This window comes from Syngnathus typhle, linkage group LG13 (genome assembly GCF_033458585.1).
Source record: "Syngnathus typhle isolate RoL2023-S1 ecotype Sweden linkage group LG13, RoL_Styp_1.0, whole genome shotgun sequence".
Classification (NCBI taxonomy): Eukaryota; Metazoa; Chordata; class Actinopteri; order Syngnathiformes; family Syngnathidae; genus Syngnathus; species Syngnathus typhle.
In genome coordinates this window covers 8,568,231-8,581,027 of record NC_083750.1, presented here as the reverse complement: position 1 = coordinate 8,581,027, position 12,797 = coordinate 8,568,231, and the positions used below count along the sequence as shown (strand labels likewise).

General features: G+C 48.6%; 2 protein-coding genes across 6 annotated transcripts; one reads left to right on the top strand and one right to left on the bottom strand.

The window, feature by feature from the left end:
• The first annotated feature begins 1,349 nt into the window (after nucleotides 1-1,349).
• On the top strand, nucleotides 1,350-4,971 carry fzr1b (fizzy/cell division cycle 20 related 1b). Of its 2 annotated transcripts, none has more exons than XM_061294873.1 (13): nucleotides 1,350-1,532; nucleotides 1,715-1,910; nucleotides 2,279-2,380; nucleotides 2,466-2,529; nucleotides 2,610-2,728; nucleotides 2,808-2,890; nucleotides 2,979-3,162; nucleotides 3,234-3,299; nucleotides 3,689-3,791; nucleotides 3,860-4,041; nucleotides 4,108-4,341; nucleotides 4,436-4,516; nucleotides 4,598-4,971. In XM_061294873.1, exons 2-13 carry the CDS (start codon nucleotides 1,833-1,835, stop codon nucleotides 4,730-4,732), a joined length of 1,431 nt encoding a protein of 476 aa, XP_061150857.1. In that variant the 5' UTR covers nucleotides 1,350-1,532; nucleotides 1,715-1,832; the 3' UTR covers nucleotides 4,733-4,971. The 2 variants fall into 2 exon arrangements, with proteins under 2 accessions (XP_061150857.1, XP_061150856.1); XM_061294872.1 differs by having other exon boundaries at nucleotides 4,412-4,516.
• On the bottom strand, nucleotides 4,876-11,848 carry LOC133165303 (importin-13-like). 4 transcript variants are annotated; one of them, XM_061294850.1, is made up of 22 exons: nucleotides 11,335-11,847; nucleotides 10,658-10,783; nucleotides 10,315-10,458; nucleotides 9,842-10,245; nucleotides 9,637-9,777; nucleotides 9,426-9,567; nucleotides 9,189-9,355; nucleotides 8,975-9,095; nucleotides 8,754-8,901; nucleotides 8,458-8,639; nucleotides 8,365-8,391; nucleotides 8,161-8,295; nucleotides 7,447-7,593; nucleotides 7,240-7,320; nucleotides 7,029-7,166; nucleotides 6,869-6,965; nucleotides 6,745-6,797; nucleotides 6,617-6,686; nucleotides 6,477-6,535; nucleotides 5,613-5,702; nucleotides 5,337-5,518; nucleotides 4,876-5,154 (listed from the first exon to the last, which is right to left on the bottom strand). In XM_061294850.1, the coding sequence occupies exons 1-22, from the start codon at nucleotides 11,431-11,433 to the stop codon at nucleotides 5,067-5,069; spliced, it is 2,841 nt and encodes a 946-aa protein (XP_061150834.1). In that variant the 5' UTR covers nucleotides 11,434-11,847; the 3' UTR covers nucleotides 4,876-5,066. The 4 variants fall into 4 exon arrangements, with proteins under 4 accessions (XP_061150834.1, XP_061150835.1, XP_061150833.1 ...); XM_061294851.1 differs by having other exon boundaries at nucleotides 4,876-5,147; nucleotides 9,842-10,458; nucleotides 11,335-11,848; XM_061294849.1 differs by having other exon boundaries at nucleotides 9,842-10,458.
• Between the last annotated feature and the right edge of the window lie 949 nt (nucleotides 11,849-12,797).

Sequence of the window (12,797 nt, the reverse complement as noted above, 5' to 3'; positions counted from 1 at the left end):
AAAATGGAAGGCAATATTAGCAGAATTGGATGGAAGCTCGGGCGGGCCTCAAGCGTGGAGGGCAGCGCTGAGCTCAGACAGACGAGGAAGGAAGAATGCTGAAATAGAAAGACTGATGCGCTTGGATCTGGATAAGAGAGCAATTTGCTTCCTGAAAACAAGGTTGCATGTAGGAGTCCTGCTCTCTTACAAAATGAAAATGCAACGGCAGGACAATAACAGGATGGGTGCTTCCCCGTAAATGTCATCAAGCATCAGGTTATCGTGCGATTTTTTTGTTTTGTTTTTTTACTTTTTATCCCAGCATTGTAAGAGTAAAGACATTTTGGCACTCAAAATGTTCCATTTCAATTCTAAATGGATTATTGTATCGGAAAAACACTGGCCACCTACAATAACGAAAGCGCCTTTTTGTTTTTGTCCGATGAGATGTAAGAGATACGATCAGCCGCTTGTTTTGTTGTTGTGAATTCCTCTAAGGATCAAACTGCGCTGCAGCACAGCGAGCCAACCTCCCGTGTGCCCATTGGCCTGTTCTCTATTACGGGAGCGATAAGGAAGCCAAATTTATCTCTCCACCCTGCCGGTACCCGCAGACGCTGCCTTCCTCAAACGTGGCCCTGATGGAAGGATGTAGATATGATTATGTTGTGGCCAAAACGTGCAATGCTGTCAGATGTCACCGTCTGCTCGTGTGGCTGTGCACTGGCACGTCCAAAACCATTATTGAGGTTTTTCAAATAAAAACAAAATCTCACATTTATAAAAGTAACAATTATATCCAATGTTTGTATCTGTCTTTGAGTGTGTCACCTCTGAGCATGTGCATGATGGGCTTTGTCTCTCATTAACCCAGAAAAGGCATTCTGAGTAAATGCGTCCACCCTGATGACAGCAACATGTACCGTAAATATACAATCGGTTGGATCACTGTGGCTCTGTGTCAAAGGGCAACGTGGCAGACGGGCCTACGTGCCGATTCGAAGGACAGCAGACATGCCACACGGGCTCTCGACCGTGACGGTCACTGCCATTACAGCAGCAGCAGATTACTTGAGTAATTATACCAAACATAATGGCAACCACTCCCCCCCCAAAAAAAATCTTGAAGAAAAACATTGATAAACATTTAATTTACGATTTCCATGGAGAACGAAATAAATCAAAACTGGAAATTTTTTTTAAATATGAAACATTTTTAACTGAAAAAAATCCGCAAGTGACAACCCACGAGTACGCGGGGGTCGACTCTACGTCTGTTTTCGGGATAGTGCGGCAGCAGTGCCACCTTGTGGCCATAAGTGGGAATCACCCTTTTGAGTCGACAGCGTGTAGGAGCTCGGCTCCACCAATAGACGTCGCTTTGGAGTCACTCAAATCCAGCCGATGTCTTGCAGCTGAGCTGATGCCGTCGCCATCTTTTGTTGAGAACGTAAACACCAGCAGTGTGCGTCTTCTCGCGCTTACGTCGGGTGACAGCGACGATTTCCGAACAAGACGCAATCTCGTGACTTGAGCGTATGGCCAGTGAGGTAAGAGGCTCCAAATGACGTCATGCTGCCATTTAAATGGCTGCCTTGTGATCATGTCAACAGTGAGGCAGCTACTGGCTCACCGTGATGCCGTTCTTTGTCGTTTTCTTAGAAATGTAACATAAAATAACCATGTACACTTGGAGCAACGATGTGACCGTAGCAATTGTGTGTCTTTGCAGATGAAGGTTCCGCGTGGATTCCCTCACCGGGCACGAACGGAGCTTTAAACCGGGGAGGGGGGTGGGGGGGGCATCAGAGGGGAGGGAGGGGGGTGGGGGGTCTCGGTGTACGTCTGTCATGGACCAAGAGTACGAGAGGCGTCTTCTGAGGCAAATCAACCTCCAGAACTTGCCCGCTGAGGCCCGGCTGAGTAGGGTGAGATCGTGGTGGAAGATTGACATTTCCCACATTATACATAATTTCTTATTTGTGCACGTTCAGTTCTGCTTATGAATTGTTAAATGAGCGCTCGTGGACCAGCGGGTACGCACAATTAAATTTGGATTCAAGATTTGCACACACAGGCTAAAGAAAATGTGGTGTCAAAAGGGCTGTTCCACCTCCGTCCACTAGATGGCAGTGTTGCTGTCTCCATTGATCAAGCATGTGTCTTTTCGCTTCAAAATTGCAAACTGAAAAATGACAAGCGTTTCTTTTTCTGATATATCTATAATATTGGTTATTTCACATGCTGGCTAACTAATTTATTTCTACAAAAGCACTTTTTCTCTCTGGCTCTCCAGTGTGGAAGCGTTACATGCAGCCCCATCAGTGTGAAGTCAGGGGACCGCTTCATCCCCACCCGCGCTGGAAGCAACTGGAGCATCAATTTTCATTCCGCCAACGTGAGCCCTTTATCCATTGCTGACAAAGTGGCCCGCCCACTCGCTCGTTGGGCTGACCAGACGTTTGTCTTCCTTCTCCGTTCAGGAGAACTGTCGCTCCCCTGGCCAGAACCAAAAAGCAAAAGATGCCAGCCCAGATTCAGGCAAAGGTGGGGAATCCTCTCGGTCGGCCATCGAGGTCCGGCGTCCTTGATGATGTCACTCAAGCATGCGATATGACCGCCGACAGACACGGTGGCGTACGCCGCCCTCTTGAGGAACGAGTTGCTAGGCGCGGGCATCGAGTCGGTGTCGGACCTTCACGCGGACGAAAGGCGACGCGCCGTCTGCTCGCACGGCCTCTTTCGGGTACGCACTGCCCCGGCCGGTTCCGTTCTTTTGTTTGGTGATCCGTGGAGATGACGCCGTCTATCTTGGAACCACACAGTACGCCGTCCGCACCAAGTCGACGCCTTTTGACGGCGACAACCAAGTCTCACCTTTCTCTCTCTCGCCGCTTACTAACAAGAGGTAAGCCGCCACAGTAGGTCGCTCGCTCGCTCGCTCTCCTCTGGAACTTGTTCCGCTTTGCCGCAAAGCTGACTTTCTGCCGCCGCAGTCACAAGCTGCTCCGCTCTCCTCGTAAACCTGCCCGCAAGATCTCCAAGATCCCCTTCAAGGTGCTGGACGCCCCCGAGCTGCAGGACGACTTCTACCTCAACCTGGTCGACTGGTCGACGGGCAACTTGCTCAGTGTGGGTTTGGGAGCTTGCGTCTACCTGTGGAGCGCCTGCACCAGCCAGGTGCGAGCCATCGTTTTGCCCCCGACAAACTCTCTCCACCAAGTGCTTGACTCTCTTGCGTGTGCTCACAGGTGACACGGTTGTGCGACCTTTCGGTGGACGGCGATTCTGTGACTTCGGTGTGCTGGAACGAGAGGGTGAGCTGCATAAAAGGACCGGCCCGTTGTAGGTCGACACTTATGTATGCTACCTTAAGTCGCAGTTGGTTGCGTTTGGCTGTTTGATTCAACAGACGAGATTGATGAGTACAATCTGGCGACAATTTTGTCCTCACCAATATGAGTCCGCATATGAATTATAATCTTGTGTAATCTGTTATTGCACCACCCAAACGATGTCAGCAAACAAAGCTAAAGTTACTGATGCAATGCACGTACTCTCCTTTACTTGTCTATAGTATCGGCAGCCTTCACTGACATCGGGTACATTGGAAGAAGCCTTTATCGATATCAGGACTCGCCCTTCCCTTATTTGCGCCATCCTTTTTTTGACATTCTAAAACATCTCAAGTGGATTTGCATGCTAGGGGAGCCTGGTTGCCGTCGGGACCCACAAAGGTTACGTTCAAATCTGGGACGCGGCAGGTGGGCGAAAGCTGACCAGTTTGGAGGGCCACTCGGCTCGTGTGGGTAAGTTGGCCCCGCCCCCACCGAGGCTTTTTGACCCCTGACGGCCTCTGGCTTGGTTTGCGTCCAAGGCGCCCTGGCGTGGAACGGGGAGCAGCTTTCGTCGGGCAGTCGCGACCGAGTCATCTTGCAACGGGACGTCAGAACGCCGCCTTCCGCCGAGAGGCGGTTGCAGGGACACCGACAGGAAGTGTGCGGTCTCAAGTGGTCCCCCGACCATCAGCATCTCGCCTCCGGAGGCAACGATAACAAGGTACATGAATCCAAAATGGCCTCCTCTCTCAGTGACGTTGACGGCCGCTCTCTCTCTCTCTCTCAGTTGCTGGTGTGGAACAGCTCCAGCCTGCTCCCGGTGCAACAGTACAGCGAGCACCTCGCCGCCGTGAAGGCCATCGCCTGGTCGCCGCACCAGCACGGGCTGCTGGCGTCGGGCGGCGGCACGGCCGACCGCTGTCTGCGCTTCTGGAACACGCTGACGGGTCAGGCGCTGCAGAGCACCGACACGGGCTCCCAGGTGTGCAACCTGGCCTGGTCCAAGCACGCCAATGAACTGGTGAGCGCGTCGAAATCCACTGCTGAGGAGAAAAAAAGTAGGCGCTATCCATTTTTGTCTTTGCTCCAAGGTGAGCACTCACGGCTACTCTCAGAACCAGATTTTGGTGTGGAAGTACCCGTCGCTGACGCAGGTGGCCAAGCTGACGGGACACTCCTACAGAGTTCTTTACCTGGTATGATATCATCAGCGTGGTCCCGTGTGACAAGCCAGTTCAATGTTTGTTTTTTCTTTTTCCCCGCTTTCTCTCTCTCAGGCCGTGTCCCCTGACGGCGAGGCCATCGTGACGGGCGCAGGGGATGAGACGCTTCGCTTTTGGAACATCTTCAGCAAGACGCGCTGCACCAAGGAGTCCAAGTCTGTACTGAACCTTTTCACACGAATCCGATAGAGGACCAAGATGGCCGACCTGCAGCACTTTGCCACCCACCGCACCGCAACTCTTCTGTCCTTATGTTTTTCCAACAATGTGCACTTTCCCCTCGTACTGACCCCCCCCCCCCCGTCCATCAGTGAAAACAAAAAAAAGTTGGCTTCTTAAATCATGTTTTGTTTTTATTTCATCATCTGTCAGCAGAGATATACATGTTGAAAAACTGACATCCATTTTTAAAAGAACTCAGAGAACAAGTCTGTATGTGTTTCTTTGTAACACAATTGTTTAGCATTTCATGTTGGATTTTGCTCTGACTTGCAATCTTTGGATTCGCGGGAGGAAACGTGGGCTAGTGGCGTCCGGACCCCTGCAGGCCTCCACAAAGCAGAGAGAACTCCTTCACTGTCTCCTTCACGTGACGCTTGTTGCTCTGCTCCCTTGGAAGAAGACGACATACTTTAGAAAGAATGTCTCGAGCCATTCGGCGGCGAGCTTCCCTTTTGCCATGATTTGCCATTTCAATTTTGAACCTCGTCAGATCTTCCTAACCTCAGCTCTTCCGTTTTGAGACGAGCGGGCCTCAAGCAGCTCATCGAACGCCTTTGAGGAAGTGACTCACCTGAGGAGCTTCTGGGTGAAGTCGCGTTTCTGCTCAGCGGAGACGTGCGCTGCCGGGAAACCCGGCGACTGCAGAACGTCTTGGAGCCACCCAGATAGCAGATGCGGACAATGTCTGCTCAGACTCAGAAGCACCTCAGAGAAATGATCCGTCAGACTACGAGGGGAGCCGCCGCCGACCGCCTGCGAGCCAAAGGCGAAATATTCAATGCCATTTCATGAGCGATTGCAAAAGAAAGAAAAGAATTGAGACTTTGCTTTTCAAAGAGGGACTGACATGCAGGATGCTCTCTGTAAGGAGCTTGCCGTCCCTCTGCAGCACCTCGCCAAGAGGCGGCACGTCTTGACATCGAGGCAACCACTCGTTCTGTCGCAAGAGGAGAAAAATGACAACTCATTTTCAAATCAGACGAGTAAAAACTAGTCAGATATTTAATTAAAAAAAAAAAAGCTTTTACTAAAAGTGAAGACAATTTGCAATTCTAGTAACTTTGCGGGACACATAAAATGATGTGGCGGGCCGTATCTGGCCCCCGGGCCTTGAGTTTGAGATGGGTGATTTAAACACGAGTTTGAAACCCTAACTCTAGCATGAACCCTCGAATGAAACCCTAACCCTAGCTTCAAACCCTACTTTGAAATTGTAACCTTATATATATGTGTATATATATATATATAGAGAGAGAGAGAGAATTTTTTTTTTTTTTAATAAAATTGTTTTCCCAATTCGGGTGTTCCACTGAACATCTAACTGTCACGACTTTATTATGTCTATGTTGCCATGGTTTCTGTTGGCGTCGCCCCTCCTGCGTTACCTCAATCAATGTAACCACAGTCACCTAGCTCTTGTTAACCGTCTTGTATTTAAGTCCCGTCTGCCCCTCACTCCCCTTTCGGTTGTTCGTGGTTGTCGTCTGATGTCTTTTTTGTTTCTTGGTCTTTGTCAGTTCTCTTTCACTTGGCCAGTTTGTCGGTCGGTCCGTTAAGTTATATTAGTTTGCTGGTTCAGTTGGTCTTGTTCCCCTCATCCTCCCTTCCAACTCCCTTTTCCCTCAATCAACCCTGGTCCAAGCTGCATTTGGTCACCCTGCTCCATTCCGATCCGTGACACTGACAGTGTTTGATAGGAACTTCAACTTACAAAGAAGTGGCTGGCAGCTTTGACTGTGGATGTTTCAGGAAATTGAAGTGACACAATTCCTGAGCATAGCCAAAAGAAACTACTTGAGGTTAAAATGTCACTCAGGATTTGAGATTCTTGCTGGAAATAAAAATACTCACCACAGTGAAATAGCGCTTTGGCGTCCAGACGGTCCCATTCCAGATACAACTCGGGTTTTCTTTTAAGAATCTGTCCGCACATGTTTTGAGGTGAAACGTGATGCAAGAAAACAATGTTTTCCACCAACCTGAGCATGAAGGTACATGAAGGACTCTGCCACGTCAGGATGATCCCTGATGCCTACAAAATCACAGGCTTTATTTAAAAAAACCAAAAAAACACTTGCACTTGTTTTAAAAAAAAATACCTACCTTGTGGAAATATGGCTAGCGTGGAAGCTGTAAGCACTTCAACCAGGCTTTTAATGGCTGTCAAGTGGTGGTGCTCTCCGGCAAAGATGTGAACCATCTAAGGAGAAGAGTTGGGGTTCAGGTGTGTTTTCTTTAGCTCCTGGGCAGCGCGCTAACGCACCTGAGACGCCAGGTCCAGCGCTGAGGCCTGTGGGAAGGCGCTATACATCTGGCCCAGCGTCTCACTCAGCTGAGCCACCAATGGCCCGAAATCCCGTAGGAGAGTTCGAATGGATTTATCAAATACGCCACACACTGCCTGTAGAGGGGTTAGGGTGAGGGGAGGGTCAATAATAGGGTTGCACGTATTGAAGGGCAACATTTCTTCTTACCTCGACCACCTCCGAATCTTCCAGCCATTTGCTGAGGATGTTCTGGATCAACGCGTACGTTTGCTGTAGTACGACCACAACCTAAACACCAAAAAAAAAAAAGAGTATTGAATTTAAATTGAATCGACCCTCCGTCTAATTTTCGAGTTCTTTGGCACTTGTTTGTGGCTACCGGCCCGATTGTTGTCTGGGTAAAGTTGAGCTTACCGGGTTGAGCGTGCTTTGTGGGTGAGTTGGTGCGGAGCGAGCCACTCCCTCCAACACGTCTGCGGGTCGCTTGACGTCCAAAGCGGTGAAGAGGCTGGACAACATTCCCAGGATGCGAATGATGGGCTGTTTGCTGGCAGGATCGGCCTGCGTGCGCAAAAACAGACATTCGGAGATTTACATCAATTACGTAGATGTAGACAAAAAATTGCAGTCCACATGTTTGCACATCATTGTTTCAGGTTTACATGATAAAGCCACAGACTTATTTGCATTTTCGGAATCATCTTTAGCCTGAGGGGTTTATCCCACTAATTAAATTAGATCGTTTTTTTTATTTTTTCTATTTAATCGTGGTTCAGTGTAGAGTAATCCTGAAGTACAAAACCCAAATATTTAAATGTACTAAATCTAATATTATTTATTGTAAGAGATCAACATATTGCTTATATTTGTTTTGGAAGATAAAATTGATGACATAGACAAATAAATGAATAAATAAATGAATGAATGAATAAATAAAAGAATTAAAAATAAATAAATAAATAAATAAATAAATAAATAAATAAATAAATAAATAAATAAATAAATAAATAAATAAATAAATAAATAAATAAATAAATAAATAAATAAATAAATAAATAAATAAATAAATAAATAAATAAATAAATAAATTCCATTATTCTTCAAAATCATTTTCAGTTTTCTGCCTACCGGTTGTCTGGCCAAAGTGTCCAATTGCCGCACGTGAGGGCCGATGAGCGAGTGCACTTTTGCCAAGATTTTGTCGGCCGGCAGAGCGGAGAGCAGGAAGCCCATGGCCTGCATCAGCCACATGCACTGGCTGCTCTGCACACGAGAGCAAAGCAAATCAAATCACACGTGCTTTCCTGACTTTTTGCCACCCTCTTCACTTACCTTATGGATATCTTTGAGCAGCACGTCCTACGTAGGGTTGCACGTATTATTAGGATGTGATTTTCCTGAACACTGTGAAGCGGCGCGTCTGACCTGAGACACGTTAAGAATATCCTGAGTGTAGGACGCCAGATCGTGTCGACACTCCCTGCAGATCCTCTTCAGAGTGGAAACACTGGACACGGACAGCTCGGGCCTGGCGAGACCCTGGAGCACCATGGCTAACGTGCCCCCGAGCATCACCGGGTGGTCCGCCAGCCACTCGGCCAAGGATCCTTGGCGACACGGGCACATGAAAATGAACCCAGCTCAAACGAGACACTCGCTTGTTATGAGTATTGCCAAAGTTGAAAATGAAATCAACTCCTGAATAACACGCACGCAGGCACCTATGGTGTACATGAGCGTGTCTGCCAGCATGACGTTGGTGATGTTGATTGTGGGCATCAGGCCAATCAGACCCGGGATGACATCCGAGTAATTCACATCAATGGTCTCGGCGATGGACTGGAAGCCAAAGAGCAAAGCCTCGGTTTCCTTTAAAAGGGAAAGCAGAAAGTTATGCTCCCAAAATGAGGAGGCGTGTCACGTATTGGACCAGGTAGAGGACCTGCCAATGCGCCGACCGTTGCGGCTCTGTCAGCTGCCTGCCCAGGCGCTCGTAAAGCTCGCTGAGCAGCTCGCCTCCCAACATTTCGTAGACGTACATCAGTGTGTCCGAGATGTCCACTCTGGAAGGTAAACCCGTCTGTTACTCGTGGCAGCAAAAAAAAAAACTTGTCCCGCCCCTCGAAGGACCAAATGCTTCATTTCATCAGCGTCACCGGTAGATTCGGAACTGCTCCTTGTCGTCACAAGTCCAGGAGTTGTACTCTTCCTGGGAGGGATAGTGGCATTTGCGAAGGAGCACATCCACCAACTGGAAGTAAACGGGTCTGTACACTTGCAGATAAATATCCTGCTTCCCCTCCTCAAAAGACAAGATGTCATCCTGAGCAGAAAGAAAGCCAAGAAAGATGGCACGCCTGTCCAAGGTTGGCAGATTGACATTTGGTCCCCACCTGGAGGGTGTACCAGAAAGTGAGCGTGAGGGAGCTGGTGGTCTCGCTGATTGGGTACTGGCCGGGAATGCCGGTACAGAACAGAATCATGTTGACCAAGGCCAGATATTGTTGCCAGTGCTCCACCTGCTCCAGCAACACCCTGTCCTCGATCAGAACCGAACGTGTCCAAATTCAGCCGTACGATGGATCGGCGACCATGCGAGCGCACCTGCAGTGTGTTTCGCCCATGGCGACGGCGATGCGGCAGATGCCGTGTGAGGTCTCCATGTCCCCGTCTTGAGCTGCTGTCTTCAGCTGATCGTGGAGACCCAACACCAGCGGCATTAGACTCCACAGAGAATTGCCGTACCTGCGGGTACGAGGTCAATGAGTTACGGTGGTAAGACAAGACAAGTCTCAGTTGCCCTGCAGACCTTTGGCAGTCGGATTTCGAGATGGTACCGACGATGGTCTCGACAGCCGTGTCAAAGAGCTCCGGGTTGGATAAAGTGGCAAAACAATCCTGTAGCAGTTCCTGAGTCTCCCCCAGTGGCACATCCAGTCCCACCCAGCTGGACAAGCAGCGGAGCACTTTCTCCTTCACTCGGATGGACGAGTCCTGGCTTTGGAGGAGCTGACGCAGAAGGGAACACACGGCGCCCCACTCCCCGGCCAGAGCCTCCCTCAGCTGGCCGCGACGGCTCTGCGCCAGCCGGCTGCTCCGGAGCTCCTCGGGAAGCACCACCAGGAGCTCCAGCAGGGCCAGACAGTGCTGCTGAGGGTCCTGCGTGCCTTCAGGGCCCTGAGGTTGAAAGGCTCGCACTATGTCGGCGACCGGCTGCGACCACATGTGAGGAATTAAATTTAGGGCCATGGAGGCCAGCGCGACGCACAGCCTGGTTAAAACCATTTTGGGGCCGGAGGAGAAGTGCAAAATTTGCGAAAGGAGCTGCGCTCTCAGGTGCTCGTGCTGGTCTGCAGGCAGGTCGCTCCAGTGCGAGGAGATTTTGGCGTGGAGGGTGCTGGCTCCAAAGAACTGGACCTCTGGGAGCTGTGGACCACACGACAATAACGTAAATAGGAAACCAGAGAAGCTGGAGGCAAACACGGTGGACCAAAGTGCTAAGCTGCTATTTTCAATGCCTTTCATTTATTATTTTGCCTTGAAATGTGTTTTCGGGACTATGACTTGCGCCTGGCCTTGTGAGTGTGCAACAAGCCCGTGTCAAGTTTGGAGTGGATGAGCAGACCTTGTCGGGGCCGAGCAGGGCCCAGCAGAAGTGCCACGCCTGGGCGGACGCCTGAGCCTGGCTCAGCCACTTCTGGGCGGCATTCTTGTGCTCCATGTCTGGTTCGAAATACAGCTGGAAGAGAGCCTGTAAGACAAGTGGGGTTCACTCACTTGCAATCAATTGGCATAAATATTCATACTGAAGGACCACTTGATTGAAGAGAGTGACAAAAAAAAATTAGTTACTGATCCCAAGCATGCTGTGTTTGCTATTATTAGAATGGCAAATGCTTATAGTTGGTGTCACGTTACAAAAACGTCTGGTCGGCCAGAGCTCTCCACACTGTCTCTTTAAACTGCTTTTGTTTTCCAATGAAATGTTTGCGTACTTCTTACTTATTCTTTCTTATTTGTCGTTTTCTGTATCCAGCACACATGAGAATTCATCAAACTGAAGGTAGGATTTCATATTTAGTGGAACATTGCCTTACAAACTTCCAAGCGGCTTAATAAGTATCCAATCAGATTGTTAATAGGTGATACCCAAGCTCCCTCTAGCGGTACACAGAAGTATTGCTTAATTGTCGTAAATGTTTTTTAATACAAGACGGCGTATAGAACTAGAGTTCCCCATATTTAAATACAGTCTTTAGCATTAAAGAAATAATTTTAAAAAATGAAAATAAGGAAACTCACCGCCTCCACATTGCTCACTGTGACCTCCTGCAATTCGTCGGCATTTGTTGCACCCGCCGTCGGGTGCAAGGTGAACGTCTCCCCATGCTGGACGTCCATTAGGCCTCACTACTGATAAGAGGGCCAACAAAGAGTTGAAAAGCACACACAGCTCTCCAAAGTGTGTGAATGCGAGCGGCCGGAGGACACTCAAGAGCGGCTGTCAGCTGTCCACGCTGACACGTGACCACACTGACCTCTTGATGGACTTCAATGGACTTGCATGGAGTCCGGCCGTCATTCACTGACGAATGACTCTGTCCTAGCACATTTACTCTCAGAAAGTTAAAATAACAGCTGGGGGGGAAAAAGCTGCGGTTGAGAACGACATTCAATAGGAGCGTCTCTGACGCACTTGCACCTGATTGGCTGCGCAGGGATGCAAATGAGAGATGCTTGCAAATTGCTCCATGCAAGCGGCGAGGAAAAGGTGTGATGATCAAGAAGGTATCTGCAGCTTTTTTGTTTTTGTTGTGTCGATACGAGAGCCCACCCATGCGACTCCCTCAGGATATTTTTAGCCGGTCGGCCGGCCCCGTATCACGTAACGGAAACAAGCTCCGACAAACAGAAGCAAAGACAGCGATTCGGTGGACTTTTTAAAATTACTCTCTGCAAGGGGATGAGATGAGATCTGGTTTTGTTTTTGGATTTATGGTGATTCTCCTAACCGATTCATCCCTGGCAAGTGTGTGTGTGTGGGGGGGGGGGGGGGTAGGGGGGAGTCATTGCTTTGCGGTGCGTGCGTTGATACTTTATTTTTTCCTACCTATATATTTTTATTAAATTACCATTTCATTGTTATTTATGTAAATAATCTCAGTGGTTTTTATTTATGAATATTTTGTCTTTTTTTCCCCCCCATTCATTCGTGTGAATTATCTCACTTTAGCCACAGGGTGGCGTAGTTTCCCCGTTGATTGCTGAGATGAGTAGATGTGCAGATAATGAACTAAGAAACCAAAGTTTGAGCCCTATTGAATAAAGCCTGGTGTGCCCTGAGAGGTCTCTTTGTTCTTTCAGTAATTTTCGGTAAACTGTTTTGGTTTTCTCTGCTTTGCTTTTGAATGTCTTCATCTGTGTTGCACCTTTGTTTGAAATAAAAAAAAAAGCTGCCTTTAGAAGGACCCACGGCATGAATGACCATCACGAGCCATGTGTCGGAAGAGGGCGAGGGTCTTTTGTCTGCAACCTGTTAGTTCGGTGCAATGCACGCCATGTGGACTTTGAATACTGACTAAAGTTGTCATGTATGGGAAGAGGGCGAGGTTCTATTGTCTGCGACCTGTTAGTTCGGAGCAAGACACTCATCCATCAAGGTATGCCATGTGGACTTTGAACACTGACTAAATTGACAGAAATCTAGTAGATTATTGACAAAAGAATAAATCAATTGCACTCATAGGGGGGGAAAAAAACCATGC

Coding starts and splice junctions, on each gene's coding strand:
- fzr1b (XM_061294872.1), top strand. CDS start 1,833: ATGGACCAAGAGTACGAGAGGCGTCTTCTGAGGCAAATCAACCTCCAG. Junction 1,911..2,278: donor CTGAGGCCCGGCTGAGTAGG/GTGAGATCGTGG, acceptor CTGGCTCTCCAG/TGTGGAAGCGTTACATGCAG. Junction 2,729..2,807: donor GCTCGCACGGCCTCTTTCGG/GTACGCACTGCC, acceptor GGAACCACACAG/TACGCCGTCCGCACCAAGTC.
- LOC133165303 (XM_061294849.1), bottom strand. CDS start 11,433: ATGGACGTCCAGCATGGGGAGACGTTCACCTTGCACCCGACGGCGGGT. Junction 8,392..8,457: donor ATATTCTTAACGTGTCTCAG/GTCAGACGCGCC, acceptor AACCCTACGTAG/GACGTGCTGCTCAAAGATAT. Junction 7,594..8,160: donor ACACTTTGGCCAGACAACCG/GTAGGCAGAAAA, acceptor TTGCGCACGCAG/GCCGATCCTGCCAGCAAACA.